This window comes from Salvelinus sp. IW2-2015, linkage group LG12 (assembly GCF_002910315.2).
Source record: "Salvelinus sp. IW2-2015 linkage group LG12, ASM291031v2, whole genome shotgun sequence".
Lineage (NCBI taxonomy): Eukaryota > Metazoa > Chordata > Actinopteri > Salmoniformes > Salmonidae > Salvelinus > Salvelinus sp. IW2-2015.
In genome coordinates this window covers 5,747,010-5,765,648 of record NC_036852.1, presented here as the reverse complement: position 1 = coordinate 5,765,648, position 18,639 = coordinate 5,747,010, and the positions used below count along the sequence as shown (strand labels likewise).

At 46.2% G+C, this 18,639-nt stretch overlaps 1 protein-coding gene across 1 annotated transcript in view; it reads right to left on the bottom strand.

The window, feature by feature from the left end:
- LOC111971087 (CLIP-associating protein 1-like) overlaps window positions 1–18,639 on the bottom strand; it is a 37,387-nt gene that overhangs the window by 2,885 nt on the left and 15,863 nt on the right. Inside the window, exons 10-37 of the mRNA XM_070445872.1 lie at window positions 18,206–18,291; window positions 17,960–18,052; window positions 17,586–17,731; window positions 17,208–17,343; window positions 16,806–16,876; window positions 16,645–16,704; window positions 15,958–16,035; window positions 15,589–15,756; window positions 15,249–15,295; window positions 14,320–14,499; window positions 12,840–12,947; window positions 12,362–12,517; window positions 11,950–12,054; window positions 11,154–11,216; window positions 10,573–10,703; window positions 10,043–10,287; window positions 9,820–9,883; window positions 9,331–9,494; window positions 8,659–8,881; window positions 7,042–7,185; window positions 6,346–6,461; window positions 6,012–6,131; window positions 5,496–5,637; window positions 4,987–5,218; window positions 4,589–4,662; window positions 4,263–4,430; window positions 3,965–4,093; window positions 2,085–2,222 (exon numbers count right to left, since the gene is read on the bottom strand). Of these exons, the coding sequence (XP_070301973.1) occupies window positions 2,085–2,222; window positions 3,965–4,093; window positions 4,263–4,430; window positions 4,589–4,662; window positions 4,987–5,218; window positions 5,496–5,637; window positions 6,012–6,131; window positions 6,346–6,461; window positions 7,042–7,185; window positions 8,659–8,881; window positions 9,331–9,494; window positions 9,820–9,883; window positions 10,043–10,287; window positions 10,573–10,703; window positions 11,154–11,216; window positions 11,950–12,054; window positions 12,362–12,517; window positions 12,840–12,947; window positions 14,320–14,499; window positions 15,249–15,295; window positions 15,589–15,756; window positions 15,958–16,035; window positions 16,645–16,704; window positions 16,806–16,876; window positions 17,208–17,343; window positions 17,586–17,731; window positions 17,960–18,052; window positions 18,206–18,291 (3,587 nt within the window). The remainder of the gene's footprint in view (window positions 1–2,084; window positions 2,223–3,964; window positions 4,094–4,262; window positions 4,431–4,588; window positions 4,663–4,986; window positions 5,219–5,495; window positions 5,638–6,011; window positions 6,132–6,345; window positions 6,462–7,041; window positions 7,186–8,658; window positions 8,882–9,330; window positions 9,495–9,819; window positions 9,884–10,042; window positions 10,288–10,572; window positions 10,704–11,153; window positions 11,217–11,949; window positions 12,055–12,361; window positions 12,518–12,839; window positions 12,948–14,319; window positions 14,500–15,248; window positions 15,296–15,588; window positions 15,757–15,957; window positions 16,036–16,644; window positions 16,705–16,805; window positions 16,877–17,207; window positions 17,344–17,585; window positions 17,732–17,959; window positions 18,053–18,205; window positions 18,292–18,639) is intronic.

Here is an 18,639-nt window from a genome sequence, read left to right as displayed (position 1 = left end):
GGCCAACGGCTGACTACCCCATCAACCTGGCTTTACATCAAAGAATGCAGAACCAAGGTGATAGAACGCATCACCAAGGAGTCCTCCACCAAGCTGCTGGCTGACATCATACCAGGACTCTGCATGGTTACAGGGCTTATAGATCAAGTTGACTGATTGGTTATTCCATTGGTTGATTTTTTGATTTGTGCTGTACGACTGGGTGACGTGGAATCACTTGAATGTAATCTTATTTCCAATCGAAACACTTGGAATGTAGTCTACTTCCAATAGAACACACTTGGAATGGTATTTCTACTTTCCAATAGAAAACTTCACTTGGAATGGTCTACTTCCAATAAGCAAATATCAACTTGGAATTGGTCATTACTCCAATAGAAGAATCACTTGGAATGTGTCTACTTCCAATAGAAACAACTTGAATGTATCTACTTCAAAAGAAAACACTTGGAATGTTGTCCTACTTCCAGTAGAAATCACTTGGAAGTTGTCTGTACTTCCAATAGAAACACTTGGATGTATCTACTTCCCAATAGAAACACTTGGAAGTTTATACAGGATTGTATTCCTACTCCAATAGAACACCTTGGAAATGTGTCTACTTCCCAATAGAATGCATTGTGAATGTAGTCTACTTCCAAATAGAAACCCACTCTTGGAATTTGTAGTCTAACTTCAGTAGAAACAACTGGAATGTGTCTACTTCACCATTGTAGGAAACCACTTTTGGAAATTGTGTCTACTTTCCAATAGAAACAATTGGAATGTATGCAACTTCCAAATAGGAAAACACTTGGAATGTGTTACTTCCAATGTAGAAAAACACTTGGAATGTGATGTCTACCTTCCATCAGATAAAACACTTGGAATTTGTATACTTCCCAATGAAACACTTGAATGTAGTCCACTTCCCAAAGAAATCACTTGGAATGTTTCTACTTCATAGAAAACTTGGAATGTGTCACTTCCAGTACAGTGTATGGTGTGGTTTAGTCATTAAGATATTACTTCTGACCTTGGGATTATGCCAACACTGTCTATCACACTGAGTAGAAAAAACATTAAGAAGCCCCTGCTACTTCCATGATATAGACTGACCAGGTGGAACCAGGTGAAAAGCTATGAATCCTTATGGATCTCACTTGTTAAATCACTTCAATACGTGTAAGAAGAAGGGGAGGAAAGAAGGTTAAGGAGGAATTTTAAGCCTTGAGACAGGATTGTGTTATGTGTGCCATTCAGAGGGTGAATGGGCAAGTTAAACTATTTAAGTGCTTTGAACGGGGTATGGTAGTAGGTGCCAGGCGTACGTTTGTGTCAAGACTGCCACGCTGCTGGGTTTTTCACACTCAAACAGTTTCCCTGTGTATCAAGAATTGTCCACTGCTAAGGACATCCAGCCAACTTTACACGACTGTGGGAAAGCATTGGAGTCAACATGGGCCAGCATCCCTGTGGAACGTCTTTCGACACTTGTAGAGTCCATGCCCCGATGAATTGAGGCTGTCCTGAGGGCAAAGGGGGGGGGGGGGGGGGGGGGGGGGGGGGGGGTTGGGGGGTGGGGGGGGGGGGGGGGGGGGGGGGGGCTGAAACTCAATATTAGGAAGGTGTTCCTAATGTTTGGTGTACTCAAGTATGGTCTTAATATTGTTCTGAGTCTCTCTGTGTAAAGGGGTAGAAACACAGAGAGCAGCTGTGAGCGAAGGCCAGTGTGTTGCTGTCTGGTGGCTGTCTACTCTGTCATCGGTGAAGAGTTTGAAGGCCCTAAACTGCAGCACAGGAAGCAAGGTACAACTACCGTCTCAATCTCAGCACCGTGTCTGGGTCGCTCTCAAAGGCACCTATTCCTATCGTGGTGCAGCTAGGGAAATAGGGCGCAATTTGGGCTGCAGTCAATGTCTTTAATCTCTTTCTGTTTATTTTTCAAGATTACAGGTTGCAGAATGTTTTTCAATGTCTTGAAACGTCGTGTTAGGATAGTTTGGTTTCATTTCAGTGTTTACTAATCCCACAGATGAAGCTGCTGAACATGTACATAAAGAGAGCCCAGACGTCCACATCAGCAACAGCAGCAGCCTCAGAACATCTCCTTCATACAATGACATGGCCCCTCCGGCTCCATCGTGTGTGTGCAGGACGATGGGACACAGCACCTTGATACACTGTTCTGGGTGGATGGAGCCGGCCAGGGTGGAGGCTGACTCCTCTGCTGCCCGCACAACCTGGGTAGTGAGGGAAGGGTGGAGTGAGGGGGGTGAAATGGTTGATCATGGAATGGGTTCATTTTGGTTTATTGACAGAGAAGGGTACATGTACAGTATCAGTCAAAGGTTTGGACACGGCTACTCATTCAAGGGTTTTTCTTTATTTTTACTATTTTCTACATTGTAGAATAATACTGAAGACATCAAAACTATGAAATAACACATATGGAATCATGTAGTAACCAAGAAAGTGTTAAACAAATAAAAATATGTTTTATTTGTGAGATTCTTCAAAGCAGCCGCCTTTTGCCTTGATGACAGCTTTGTGAACGGTTGGCATTCTCTCAACCAGCTTCATGAGGTAGTCACCTGGAATGCATTTCAATTAACAGGTGTACCCTGTTAAAAGTTATTTTGTAGAATTTCTTTCCTTCTTAATGCGTTTGAGCCAATCAGCTGTGTTGTGACAAGGTACGGGTGGTATACAGAAGATAGCCCTATTTGGTAAAAGACAAAATAGGGCAGTTGCAAAAACCATGAAAGCGCCTTGATGAAACTAGCTCTCATGAGGACCGCCACAGGAAAGGAAGACCCATAGTTACCTCTGCTGCAGAGGATAAATTCATTAGAGTTAACTGCACCTCAGATTGCAGCCCAAATAAATGCTTCACAGAGTTCAAGTAATAGACACATCTCAACATCAACTGTTCAGAGGAGACTGCGTGAATCAGGCCGTCATGGTTGAATTGCTGCAAAGAAACCACTATTTAAGGACACCAATAAGAAGAAGAGACTTGCTTGAGTCAAGAAACACGAGCAATGGACATTAGACCGGTGGAAATATGTCCTTTGGTCTGAGTCCAAATTTGAGATTTTTGGTTCCAACTGCCATGTCTTTGTGAGACGCAGAGTAGGTGAATGAATGATCTCCGCATGTGTGGTTCCCACCATCAAGCATGGAGGAGGTGTTATGGTGTGGGGAGGGGGGCTTTGCTGGTGACACTGTCTGTAATTTATTTAGAATTCAAGGCACACTTAACCAGCATGGCTACCACAGCATTCTGCAGCGATACGCCATCTGGTTTGCGCTTATTCGGACAATCATTTGTTTTTCAATAGGACAACGACCCAAAACACACCTCCAGGCTGTGTAGGGCTATTTGACCAAGGAGAGTGATGGAGTGCTGCATCAGATAACCTGGCCTCCACAATCACCCGACCTTAACCCAATTGAGATGGTTTGGGATGAGTTGGACCGCAGAGTGAAGGAAAAGCAGTCAACGAACGCTCAGCATATGTGGGAACTCCTTCAAGACTGTTGGAAAAGCATTCCTCGTGAAGCTGGTTGAGAGAATGACAAGTGTGTGCAAAGCTGTCATCAAGGCAAAGGGTGGCTACTTTGAAGAATCTCAAACATAAAAAATATTTTGATTTGTTTAACACTTTCTTGGTTACTACATGATTCCATATGTGTTATTTCATAGTTTTGATGTCTTCACTATTATTCTACAATGTAGAAAATAGTAAAAATAAAGAAAAACCCTTAAATTAGTAGGTGTGTCCAAWCTTTTGACTGGTACTGTACATCAACAGGCAAGACTACACTTCATCCCGACAGTCTTTCCATAATTATATTTCAAGTGCTGTTAACTCCATAAAAAACTAACACATCATCACAGAGTTGAAAGCTATTAACTCAAGAAGTGTAGCGTGACCTCTAAAGCAGAGCCTCATAGACGGAGAGAGCCAGTGAGAGCTACCTCTTTYTGGGAGTCTTTGTGTAGCTCCAGGGTCTTCATGATGGTGAGTTCTGCGTAGTTCTTGAAGCGGGCCGGCTGGTTGCGTAAGATCTCCTTCAGCACTCGTAGCGCCAGTGCCCGGATGGTGTGCTGCAGGTTGGGGGAAAAGGACACGACATGCTCAGAGACAGCAGAAGGAAGAACAGTGGATTCAAGCATCAGATTGTGGCATTGCTCCTAAAACAGAGTTAACTTTGTTTTTAAAGTATTTTTTCTATCTCTCTCTCCATCCATTTATCCATTCATCCAGAGTCCTTACATCTTGGTCTGACAGAGTCTCCAGCAGCAGGAGCAGCATGGTTTTGAAGTGTTCCTCCCACACGGCCAGGCTGTCCTCCCGGGCTATCTTCAGCAGCTCCACCAGGGCTCCCCTCCTCTCCTCTGGCCTCTCACTGGGGCTAGACAGCTCCTTCAGCAGCTCAGCCACCTTTCAACGACCACAATATATATTAGTCAGTGACCATAGAATTACATATAGATCACTAAATGGAATTTAATAGGACCTCCATGTCCGTGACTTCAAAGTGTTATTACGTAGCTATAGTAAAACATAGAAATTGTTGTCAAATGAATTCAGTCAATCACCAGTCCCAGCTGCTCCGCAGGGGAACTGTTCTTGGTGTGCAGCATCTTGTTTTCTCCACCACACTCTTGGCGGCCTGCGAGGAAGAGGGTCTCCCTTACAGTTAATATATAGCTTATTGGCTGACAACCGTATACCACGGGTATGACAAAACATGTATTTTTACAGCTCTAATTACATTGGTAACCAGTTTATAACAGAAATAAGGCACCTCAGGTGTTTATGTTATATACCACACCTGGGCCTTATTGCTTAAATGTATTATGTCAATCCAAAATGGCACRCTATTCCCTATATAGCTCACTACTTTTGACCAGAGCTATGAAAGGAATAGGGTGGTCAAAAGTATTGCACTATATAGGGAATAGGGTGCCATTTCAGACTCTTGAGACAGCCTCACCATCTCGAAGCTGCTCCACGTCGTCCTCGTACACCGTCTCTCTCAGGGCAGCCTTGTCGTAGGCGCTGATGGTGTCAGAGTAGTTGTAGGGGTTGTAGTCGCGGCCCCGGGGGCCGGAGAAGGAACGGGGGGAGGGGGTGTTGAGTAGGGAGGTCTTGTTGTCCAGYGCCGTGCGACCCCCGGGCCCCTCCACCACATCAACACCAGAGTGTGATGCTGTTCCAACACCCGGCTGAGGAGAAACAAGACTATTGATAAAACGTAACATAACAACCATACAGTTTTATAAAAAATAACTAAATGTATGTTCATGTCCATTCTAGAGAAAATATAAAATATTGACCAGAGAACAGCTGCCAAACAAGTCCACTTGTTCAATCCCCCCTCTGGATTTAAAAGGAATGGGCTGTTGGAAGTCACTCCCTCTAGTCCATTCTAACAATCCAAATCTTTTAAATCAATGAGGGGGAGGGAGTGGAGAATAGTAGGGAATTGCCCAAGCCCCTCACCGTGTCCTCTCTCTTGCCTCTGCCCGGCTCCATGAGGTCCTCCTGACTGCGGAAGCTGAAGTTCTGGATGGCCTCAGTGACGCCTCGCAGGGAGCTATAGATCTGATCGGTGTTCAGGTTCTCTGTGTCGTACTCCAACATGCTTCAGGTCACAGCGGGAGGGGAGGGTTAMTATTCAAGTACGACACTAACATACATCACCACCACAGGAAGAAGACATCTGCCCAGTGGGCAAAAGCGAGGGAAAAAACTGGTTGAAACGACGCCATTTTATTTACCTAGTACGTAAAGATGTCATTTCAAGCAGTTTATCCCGCTTTTCYATCCTTTTCATATAAAAGATCAACCATGCATAACAGTACGTGTTGACAGAGTGGAACAGACTGGTGAGTCAAGGTGTTAATGTGGTGAATTGCTGCTGCGGAATGAAGGGGAAAAAAAGGAAGTGAAAGGAAAAAAAAACTAGACCGTGGGGTAGGGACAAATCAAGGGTGACACAGCTATGTGACACTGTACCTGGGAGAGTAAGCACTTCGTAGGGTCTTGAGGGAGGGTGCAGCAGGGGTGGAGGAGAGAGGAGAAGGGAAGGGAGGAGGGTACTTTGACAGGCCATCAGCACTCCAACCCCATAGCCGGCTGTAACGTGCCCAGAGCACGGCAAGGGAGGGAATGAGAGAGGGAGGGAGGGAAAGAAAAGGGGGAATAGAGTCGCAAGGGAGAAAAAGAGAGACGTGAGGYGGGAACAGTGCGGAGAGGGGGGACTACTTGTTGTTCGTTGTTAGTTAAGTTAGTAGCGATGTAACTAACTTCTATGGTGTGTTGGGGACCAGGTATTAAAGGTCACACCTACCTGGGAGAGAGCCCCCCCCCATGGGAGCAGTTGGTGGGAGAGGTGAGGGGGCTGCTGCGACTGCTGGGGTGGCGAGGTGGGGGAGGAGTCCGTCCCATGGTGCTACTGGGAGAAGCCTGCGGATCACACAGAAATCGGAGACGGTACAGTACATTATAAACTGGGTGGTTCGAGCCCTGAATGGTGATTGGCTGACAGCTGTAGTACATCAGACCGTATACCACGGGTAAGACAAAACATGTATTTTTACTGCTCTAATTACGTTGGTAACCAGTTTATAATAGCAATAAGGCACCTCAAGGGTTTGTGATATATGGCCAATATACCACGGCTAAGGGCTGTATCCAGGCACTCTAAGAACAGCCCTTAACCGTGGTATATTGGCCATATAACACACATGTCTTTATTGCTTAATTATATAACGCTATCCCAGTATATTTAGATTACAATACAACTATTGTCCATGTTACAGCAAACAAAGTTTAGGTTGTTGGCTAATAACTCTGCCAGTGAGAAGATATTCAGCGTATTCGAGAGGACCTTCCTGAGCAAATTCACTATTCTAGTTGCGCTGTGGAAATTCACTACTRATCTTCTCGTGGCGAGTAGATATTTGGGATACAGCGACTTTAMCCCTGCTCAGTCTCATCCTCTCGWAGACGTCGACTAGACGTMAACGTCAGAGTCAGGTCTTACCTCTCTGGTGTTGCTGGAGTTCCGCAGGTGGCTATGCAGKAGTTTAGTGGCTCCGTCCTGGAAGGTCTTGGGCAGGGCCCCCAGCAGCATGGTGAACTCTGGGGTGTTCAGCTCAAACAAGGCGATCAGAACCACCTGYGCCGCCTGGGGATTAAAGGGTCACAGAGAGGTCAATGGTTAGAGGTCGTCAAAGAGGGCGTTCACTTTTTCCCATTAACATCGACATATGATATCACGCAATAATGTGCATTTCAAGGTCATATCCGACGCTTAGAGAAGAGACGGGACATTCGACAAGCCCATTCTGCTCTTACGGAACCATGAGTCACATCAGTCAATGGATTTACAAATACACGAGCCATAAACATTGCACAGAAATGCGGTAGCACATATTTGTTTAGGTTCAGTTGGCATTCAGTTAGTCAGGCGAGTTAAAACCATTGTCAGTTCTTGTAAAACAGTTAAAAACCCAGTATCAATGTTTCTCTCGTGTGAATTCCATGCATGTCGGTCAACCAAACCTGGTCACTGCAGATAAACAAGAACCATGAGGAACAAGTAACAGCAGCACAGGCTACTATCAAAACGCAATATTACCGCACATTCAGAGCCATTATGTTGCCCATTCCCCCCCGTCGCTTAAAGGTGCAATCTGCAGTTGCTAGATAAATGTTTTGACTTCTACGTGAATTATATATGCACCCATTGATTCTTGAACTTAGAAATGCCTCATGAGCTCAGCTCAACTGTCGTACCGCATCAGAATCCTAAACGTAAGCTTGTTTAACGCCATCGTTTGTAAACAAAGTCAATGTAAACAAACCCGGTATAGCCTCAAAACAGAGTTAAGACTATCATTTTGATATCATGCATGGTCAMTCCTTGRATCCCTAGCTCTGTCTATGAATTTGAGAGTGGTTGCATTTCTCCAGCCCAATTGCTCAGTTTTTTAGCGAAACAGTGGTGGGGTCAACATCTTGTTATCATTTCAACTGCTGATTGCCACTTCAACATTCGCTCATTATGAAGAAACCTTTGAAAGTAGAAACAACTGTTATGGCTCATTCAGAGCCAATTCAGTCCCCAATCCCACCCCTGCACTGTCCTTTACATTCAGTTATAAAGCAGAAACATCTCTGAGTGCCAGCAAGGCGAAGTTGGGTTAGCGACAGAGAGCCCAGGCTTGAGGAAGTTATGTGAGGCAGACTGCAGACCGTGCAGCTGACTGATGGGTCGGGGGCTCTACTACCTGCTTGCACCTCTCCTCCACGTTCCCCTCTCCAGGTAGAGAGGCTACGGTGGTGCTGGGCCTGCCTGACAACTCCTCACCTGCCCAGCTATGGTGGAAGCTCTGGGGTTGGGGGTCGACCGACAGGTAGGTTGGGGAAATTATGTTTAAAAAACAAAAATAAAAACAACCAAAAATGGATGAGGCCAGCAAACAATAGTTATTTTAGAGCTTTGGCTGATCAGTTGAAAATTGTCCGGCTGGTTAAATCTGCGACATTTACAGAAATGCTGATTAATGTGCATTGTCCCTGTGAAACACAAAGTCAATTTAAAAAAAAAGTGTCTGACGCTGTTGCTATGGAAACAAACAAACCCAACTCGACCCACCTTCCGGACGTCGGAGCTCTTTGGTTCCGTGGTCCAGGTGATGATGCGGGAGACGGCCAGGCGCGTCTCGCTGGAGTTGACAAAGTCTGCGGGGTCCATTTGACGGGCCAGGCCCTCAATGTACCTCAGGATGGCCACCTTGACCTTCAGGTTGGGGGTCTGGGTCTGGTCGACGATGAAACGCATCAGGATGTTAAACTGCTGGTCCAACGGGAARGAGTCCCTGGGAAAGAGAGAGGAAAACGAAGAGAAAAWGGCATGAGATGAGAGGGATTGATCCACTAGAACAAGGATCATCATCTAGATTCAGGCACGGGACGATTTTCTTTTGCTGAGTGGATTTTCGGGGGGCCGGTACATAATTACAAATCATTTGTAGACTGCAAATCAACCGCAAGACCAAACAGATATAATATTTGACTAAAACATCATCATTTCAAACCTTGCTTACATTTGTATACCATCATGTGTCTCTCTATTATGCGTGGAAATACTTGGGAACAGATTTACAAAATTAAAATCAGCTGGACCTGATTTCCTGGTGTTTAATTTGAACAATGAAAATGCAAAAAATTTATATATTTTTTGAATTCTTATTTTTTGGCTCAGAAAACATGGGGGGGGGGGAGACCTGTGTGAGAACGGGAACAGAGACAGAGCTTTAGTTCTGACCTGGTGACGTCCAGAGCCTTCTGAACCTTGGCCTGTACGGAACCCAGGAGGTCAGCTCCCATCTTCTTCAGCAGCTGGGTGAGCAGGACAAACAGCCAGTCCTGCACGTCCTCTCTGTGCAGGGTGATGAAGTCTACCAGGGTCTCCAGAAACATGCTGAACACCTGAGATCAGACACAGTGACCACCCAGTCAGTCACTCAATAATAGGCTATAGGTATTTACATCACTGTTAATGATTATTACAGTAGGACAACATACAGAACAACAATAATTCATCAATCAACTATCTGAATAGTCGGATTCGATTGCATTACTATTAAAAAGGTGASGGACAAAAACAAAAGCACTTACTCGCTGATGTTACAAGTCCACCGCAAAGACCACCATGCGACATAAAAACAGACAGTTAGTTAGTACAGTAACTACATTAGCTTCACGTCAGAACACAGGTTCTATCAGACATGGGGGGGTTCTATTGTGGGCTCACCTTGCTGTGTGGGTCAGCAAACATCCTTGTGAAGATCTCACACAATCTCTTCAGCTCCACACGACTGCGACACACGAGCGGGGGAAAAAGTAAGGCGATCAATCGTGCAACACCTTTGGGTTTCAGACAGATTTTTATCTAGAGGACGGTTGTCTCGGTGACGGCCTCAAATGCATCACATTACAAAAGTTCAAAAACAAAAAATAGATGGTCTCTATCCCACCTGAGAATTCTCTGGCTAACGAGCAGGTTCTGTAGTCCCAGCAGCCCCTCCTTCCTCTCAGACCAGTTGGAACTGGCACAGTGGTTCAGCACCTCGGCCACGTCCTCCGTCTGTCTCATGTAGTGGGGCGGGCCGCCGTTCCGCGAGCCATACGAGAGCTCAGAGCAGGCGCTGCTGGCGTCGCTGTTAGCGTCGTCGTCTGAGTAGATCCCCGGGGACTCGTACCGCCGTCTGACTGGCCGCCGCTGGAGGGGTCAAGGGTCAAGAGGTCAAATAGTCGTGCGGGTAAATATACAGCGTACTCACTAAGTCATGCCACCGAGTGAAGAGAAATCAATGACGCTTCCTGTTCAACAAGCTGCCATAAGACTACATTCGAGAGGCAAATAAGAGTCAACATAGACGTAAATCCAACAAAATGTCCCCCCAAGAGAAAAGGCCGTCAAAGCTATTATGATCAGCATACGCTATGGTTCAGATGGTAAAGAGGATAGAGAATCTAAGTCGCACGTGACGAGGTAAACATCGACCTTGTTGTTCCTGGCGTCTCCTAGTAACAGGGCGTCGGCTACAGCTGCCTCCACCTCGGTCCCAGTGTTGAGGATCCTCATGGCGTTGACAGAAGCTGAGATACGGGCCTGGTGGGCCAGACCTAGACGCTCTGGAGGAAACACGAGATATAATAATACTTTTAGAATAGTATTGTAGTATTATAGGAGCACAGTAATACAGTACTACAAAGGAAAAGCAGTCGACCTATAAACTAAATGGGGAGTAAAAGTCATGGGGGGAAAATAAATGAAGCAAAATTACATCAGCAGGTCATGAGAAACTCAAGAGAAGATACAGTGTATAGCACAAAATAATAATATGATGAAATTAAGTGTTATTTTACAGCACAGTATAAGGACTAATAAAAACAAACGTGTACTAACAAAAAAAGAGTGAAACAAAATAACACAGATTGACTTGAAAAATAAGACGCATCCAAACTGAAATAAGGAGGATGCTCAGCTCTCCGTCGCCCTCTGTGGGTGATTGAGGTGAACTGCACCATGGAACACTGACATGCCATTTGTCTGGTCTAATAGAGACATGCAGGACAGGTCACCTGAGTGGCCCACAGACTCAGCCGAGTGGAGAGCACTGGTGGAGCGGGAGACACGTCTGGACGCTAGAGGAGGAACACGGGAGGGAGTGGGGTGATACTTTATTTGGATAGTCCATCTACTAACCCTAACCTTATACTTATCCTAACCCTAAACTTAACCCTTACCCTAACGCTTATTCTAAATCTAACCGTAACCTTAGCAACCAGTTYCTTATCAATAGATAGTATGACCATCTATAGATCTACAGATGGAAAACCCAGACTATCCAAATAAAGTGTGACCAGGAAGTGAAGTTAGACACACCTTTAAAAAGAGTATCTTCTTCAACTCATACAGTACATGACTGTCAACCTGAGGAGGAGGCATTCTACCATGTGACAACGCTAACTGGCTTCATGCAAACATTAGCGCCAAGAATGTTGAGAGGCATCCCGGCATTGGACACAAAGGCTCTGATAGCAAGTCTATAAGCTGACAGCGGACACAAGTTTAGCGTCAACTCATCCCGTGCCATGTCATCAATGACTCTGGCATGATTAGTAAAAAAAATGGTTGTTGAGGAAAATGTTATTGTCACTCAGGAGTGAAAGGGGAAATTTGAAAGACACAAGTAAAAGGCATGCAGAAGATGGAAGCAGAAGAGGTTCGTTTCGGTTGGTTTTCTTGTGGTTTGATGATGGCCTTTGTGTTCTACTCTAGATAGGGCTAGTCAGGGTTCAGGCCCCCGGCAACCAGGCATTGAGGGGCATGGTGGCTATGGTCTCTGGGCTGGGCACGTTACTATACTGTACTCACCCAGAGGAGAGAATCCCCGAGCGGGGCTGGTGTCTCGGCTGCTCTCCCTAGAGGTGTCCCTGCTGCAGCCCTGACTCATGCTGGGCCGGGGGATACGACTCCTCGCTAGCATAGTGGTGGTGAGAGGGGGTGGGGGACACACAGCGAGAGAGAGCAGCAGGAGGAAGAAAGAGCTTTATAACACACAGCGAGAGAGAGAGTCCAACACACTAAGAGAGAGAGAGCTCAGCGGAGTAAAGGAGGAGTTGAGTTAGCCAGGACAGAGGAGAGGAGAAGACAAGGATGCATTCAGTGACAGACAGGAGATTAGGTGGTTCAGAGAGCAGAGAGGTTGGAGAGGAGGAGTACAGCTGTAGAGGGTCTGTTTTCTGTCTTCCGTGTGTCTGTGTGTGTTGTCCTTCCTGGTCCTTACCCAGGCCTGATCTGTCTGGACTGGTGTCTCGGCTGCAGCCATGGCTGCGGGGGACTTTAGGCCTCCTTTCTGCGGGCGTTGTCCCTCCAGTGGCCCTGGAGATCCTGCCGTATGTATGGCTCAGGAGACGACCAGGGGAGCCAGAACGACTGCCAGCTGCAACACGACATAGCATGGTGTATTTATAAAGGGAGGAGAATGTATACCCAGACAATGTCGAAAAGGTGGTAAAAATGTCAAGCAATTGCTCCAAATCAGTGTTTCTTGATCCTGGGGTCCCAAAGGTGCACATATTTGTTTTTGCCCTGATTAAAAGTTGGATGACTTGATTAGTGGAATCAGGTGTGTAGTGCAGGGCAAAAAACAAAATATGTGCACCTTTGGGTCCCGAGGACCAGGATCAAGAAACACTGATCTAGAAACGGTGTGTATTTTTTAATTCCGGCATGATGCACATATATCGGGGGAAGATACTCACGTTGAGACACTGACACCATTTTGGCTCGACTCCTCCCCCTACTGTCTATGACAGAGGGACTCGCACTCACGCCGCTCCCCGAACTCGTTCTCCTGGTACGCACACGGCCTGGAAGAGAGAGAGCGAGAGAGAGACAGTGATAGAGAGAGAGGTCGGGGAGGGAGAAAAACAGACTTAAACTTCACGTGGGCACGGATCCATTCAACCGCAGACACACCCAGCTCGGCGGCACCAGCCCTCATCACCTACAGTCAGAGACTTCATACACAGAAACAGAGACACACTCGCTAAGTCTATACTTGCAGGTTGCTACCAGCCATTACAACAGACACATGCACTCAAATCTCGATGAAGCTGGTTCGAGAAATCTCAAGTCACAAATGTCTCATCCTCTATCAAAATGTTTCATCTCAACATATTCCCTCACAACAACAGARACAAATATAGAAACATGATTCACAACAAGTATACTCCAGTAGTCTGTTCTAGGTAGGACAATGGATCATTCKGGGGAAAAGGAGAGTACAGCACAAAACGACTTCCTGAAATTACAGTTAAACAGGCAATGATAAAGGTCAATAACCCGACAGACACTGAGGCTGCCTGTCTTTACAGTCACGTGAGTTGGACAGGTCTATTTGTGGACACAATCAATGTCTCGGTCTCCTCTCTCTGGCTACGAACCCCAGTCCTGATGACCCAGTTCGACGTAGTTCTACCATGCAGACAGTCCATGCAGAGTTCCACAGATGAGCCCCGTAATTCAATGATGTAGCACACCACAAAGACGACCACTGTAAACATGGTGCAGTACATTACACAGACCAAAAAGGGGACAGAGAAATCTGGATGAAGTCCTCCAGCTCCCACACAAACACACAGTTAMCCATCTCATCTTACCCACTGGTCTAATGTTACCAGGTGTGTTGTCTAAGGGCAAAAAACAAGAGGAGGAAAGTCCAGGAGAYAGGTTAGCAGAAGTTAGCAGGATAATCCCCATATGGAAGACTGAGGGGGGGGTTACAAGAATTTGGAAAGGRCTTAAGATGTATTTTAATCATCATATTTAAAAAGTCAAATAGAAATGAGGGTTAAATCTCCATGCTATGGTCCTATATCCCTCGTAGTCAGTAAAAGCGTCTGTGAGGTTATGAGGCTCATAGAAATAGTATTATAAACGGGATGGTTCGAGCCCTGAATGCTGATTGGCTGACAGCCGTGGTACATCAGACCGTATACCACGGGTATGACGAAACATTTATTTTCACTGTTCTAATTCCATTGGTAACCAGTTTATAATAGCAATAAGGCACCTCCGGGGTTTGTGATATATGGCCAATATACCACGGCTAAGGGCTGTATCCAGGTTCACATAAGAACAGCCCTTAGCAGTGGTATATTGGCCATATACCACACCCCCCTCGGACCTTACTGCTTAATTAGAACACACACAGAGACAGAACACATGTTTTTGGCTCACCTAGAGAGGCGTAGGAGCCGGGTGGCAGAGCCGAGGCAGCGCTGAAGGGGGCGGGCGAGCCGGGCACGGGAGTCATCCTGGACTTGGCACTAGTGGTGGCAGCGGCGTTCACGTCCACGTCGCTACGGGAACGCTGGAGAGAGCCCGGGGTGGAGGGACCTCTGGAGGGAGCCGCTTTCGCTTCAGGGAGAGGAGTGAAGGGAAGAGAGGGAGGGAGGGAGGAGAGGAAACAGAGAGGGAGAAGAGAGGAACAACGGTTATCAGCCAAGCTCTCTACCCAAACGCATTTCATAAAGTCAGAGGGAAGAGAGGGCGAGAAAAGAGGGAAAGTTAACAGTTATTAACCAAACTCACGTTTCAAGTCGTAACGTCACGCGCACAAGTACAGTGAAATGCCTTTCTTGCAAACTCCAAACCCAACAATGCAGTGATCAACATCAATGTAGTACTACAAATATCACAAGGTAGAACCAAAACAAGAAGYACCCCAGAAAGTAAGACACTACATACAGGGTCAGTTCCAATACTATATTTACAATGTGCAGGGACACTGGATAGATTTCAAACAGTGGATGTCACGGACATTGTTGCTGTGCTTGAAAAATCATGACCGACATCTATATGAAAAATATGTCTTCTGGTGTCTGATTATATCCAGAGCTGTGGATCATTTAATCGATAGAAGAGATCTGAGATATTTCCTCCAGTGTGCAGTAGTAATGTCTGAGGTAGTAATGTCTGTGGTAGTAATGTCTGTGGTAGTAATGTCTGAGGTAGTAATGTCTGTGGTAGTAATGTCTGTGGTAGTAATGTCTGAGGTAGTAATGTCTGAGGTAGTAATGTCTGTGGTAGTAATGTCTGAGGTAGTAATGTCTGAGGTAGTAATGTCTGTGGTAGTAATGCAAGTCATGTAATGCCAGTGTCCTTACTCCTGGTCACGGTGTTTCCCATGGAGCTCTTGGCAGACTGAGGGCGGCTGTGGAGACAGAGAGAGATAGACAGTGATTCATCTGACTAACTAAGATCAATACTCCTTCAATACTACTACTTCTCATATCACAGACAGGCCGAGAGGGAGAGAGAAACTGAGACAGAAAGAGAAACTCTCTACTAGAGAGAGAAAAAACTGAAAGAAAGAGACATAAGGAGACAGAGAGACAGAAAATGAGAGAGAAAGACAGAAAGGGGGCCAAGCAAGAGAGACGTGGCGAGAAAGAAGGAGACAGGAAGACAGAGGGGGAGAAGGATAGAAAGGGTGGAGCGTCTCACTTGAGGCTCTCCTGRGAGGAGGAGGAGGAGCGGTCTGAGGCAGGGAGGGACAGGATGCTGTCAGAACTCTTCATGTGGGACTGGAGAGCCTTCTGATAGGACGACTCTAGAGCCTGGAACAGCTGCTCCGCCTCCCGGCTGAAGTGGCCGTGGAACGTCCAGTAGCACCTGTACAACACAACAGAGAGGACAAAGGCCCAGAYACAGTGAGACAGCCTGTCGTCAACGGGGCAACGTTTCAGGTTGGCAGACAAAATATCAAACGTGGCGGAAAAGTTGTTACCGTGACAACATGCGATGTTGGCGAACTCGCATTTTCAAATAGAAACATGGTTCGCGCACGTCCGACATAGTGCGAGAGTGACTTACTTCCTGGCCACTGATCGGGCCTCGGAGTCTGCATCATGGACTCCTTTCTTGATGGTCTCTGTCAGAACAGCTACATTCCTGTGAGGGATKAAGAAGAGTAGGAACACAAAGCMTCATTCTCCCTGCATGCAGCATCCCAATACCCRCCTCTCCACCAAAACCACCGCAACATAAAAAGCTACGGTTACGTCCCAAATACCAACACTATTCCCTATATAGTGCACTACTTTTGTCCAGAGCCCTATGGCACCCTATTCCCTATATAGTGCACTGCTTTCGACKAGGGCCAACAGGGCTCTGGTCAAAAGTAGTGCACTATACAGGGAATAGGGTGCCATTTGGGACGCAAGGCAAATCAATGAGAAGGGGACCCGAGAGCTCCCCTGACATCCCGGTCAGAGATTTGGTTTCACATCAATGATGAAGCACAGTGTGCTTTWATGGGATAGATATCCCTCCCTGGCATTGCCATGGAAACTGCTGAGATGAGGAGCCACTCACTGACAACAACGTTGTTTCATATTACCTGGACGGGCTCATCACAAACTCACTGGACAGTAGCTAGAAAAAAAGGTTTACAGTACAGTASCTATCTACAACACGGCAATACAATATTGAGTTGTTGAGGAGGGGGGACAACTAAGTATGAGTCTATAGGCCTGTCTAGTAGCAGRCGTTAAAACGTACCTCTCTAGAGAGCTGGTCTGCCACTCCTGCAGCAAGAGGTCCAAAAACTCAAAACAGCGCCTGGAAATAGAACAAGAAGACTGTCAGGGAAAATAAACAGACGCTCAGCTGGAGTGCGATCAGGGATAAGACTTCCTGAGGCTATTTRTTTGTTTGTTTACCTTCTTACGGCCACAGATTTCGACAGGCAGCTGCTGGTCACGATAGGAATGAGACGAGGGTAGTGTGTATGCTGGAAGACAGAGAGAGGACAGAAATATAGGCATCGTCATGTCACAGGTCCAGTTTACACTCCTTACGTTACTAGCTGTTCTAGTAMAGAAGTGTGAGGAACACACAAGGCATCTTTGGAGAACAAATCGCAAAGCAACCACCAACAAGGAACGCCCACATAGGAATGCAGTGGAATGTCATTCGCAGCCCTCGGGAAGGAAAAATGTGTGTTAGCGTTCCAAASAAAGAAAGGCTAGCCTCATGACCATTTTGTCTGACTGACACTCATCTGAACCACCCAGCTCAACTCAACTTCATTCAAAATGTGAATAACTTTATGGCTCACTCACCCTGATGATGAGTCGTATGACAGCGATGCCGGATGTMGCCATGACCTTGGCCGAGTTAGAGACCAGGGTTAGGAGAGTGGGCATGATGGACTCTGCACAGTGGTCAAACCTGTTCCCCAGGATGTAGGACAGGTGGCTGCAGGATAGAGGGACCATACGGACACAAGTTATTATGATATCAACACCATCTTATTTTATACTGATGGGGGGTGTACAATAAAGAGGGGGGGGGAATATTCCTAAAATTCTTTTAAGTTTCATTTTTTTTATTTTTATTGCATAACGTAATTATAGTATGGCTTTGGTAACATTAAATAAAGCTTGTTTGATTTTGAATTGATACCGTGAGGAAGAGAATAGGACGAGAGGTCTCCTTACCCCAGAGTGATACAGGCCTCTCTGACCACCTGAGAGCGCAGGTCTTTAGCGGACATCTTGAAGGCTGCCTCCGTGAGACGCAGCTGCTGGGAGAAACCGTCAAAGTCCACCGCTCCCGCCAGGAGCAGAGAACGCATCTTCTTCAACTAGAGAAGAAGAAGACCGTCAATCAACGTCACACTTCCAATCAAATGATAGACGTGGCCGATTAATAGAACAGCCACTTAATGGTCACTGGCTACAATCCAAACATCCACACTTGGAATGCATGGCCAATACMTTGKGTCAAGTGGTACGCTAGCGTGGATACTGGAATGTAGCCAGTGTGATGAAGTCATCTGGAGGTGAGGGCCGATTGGATGGTCGTCTCTTACCGCAGTGACTCTGTGCTCCCAGTCTCGTTTGTCGTCGGCCAGCACCTCTCTGATCTTGGTCATGGCGTCCTCCATTTCCCTGTTAGAGAAAAGCTGAGAGGAGGAGAAGAAGAAGAAGAACCACTTAAGAGGAAGCACATTCCTAATGTGTTTAATATACGACTTGTAACATAGGGCCTGTTTCACGTGCCCAAGCGAGGATAGCGCGGAATGAGTTTTGATATTGTGATGAAAGTGAACACATACTTCCATAGTGGACACTTCCTCGAAGGCACGGATGAAGTCCTCCTCATCCACAGCCCCTGCAGCAGCCGCYCTAGGACCATCTCTCCCTGATATAAGCAGAGGGACACCAGGTCGAATTGTTAACTTTACCAGGAAGCTATTCAAGTAGGCAATTATTCACACAAATGTTAAACTTGGATTGGCTGCAGCCTTATGGAGTTCATGCAGGGTATATCACGCTCAATTCTCATTATCCCATGTTTCTATCAATCTGTATTCTGTTTCTCGGTTCCTTACAAAATCTCTCAACATCTGCACTGTTCCCACAAGGGTACAGATAGACACTTAGACAGCTCCACAGTGACTGGGTATAGAGACACTATCTCTGTTATAGACACTAGACACTCCACAGTGACTGGGTTATAGAGACACTATCTCTGTTATAGACCCTAGAC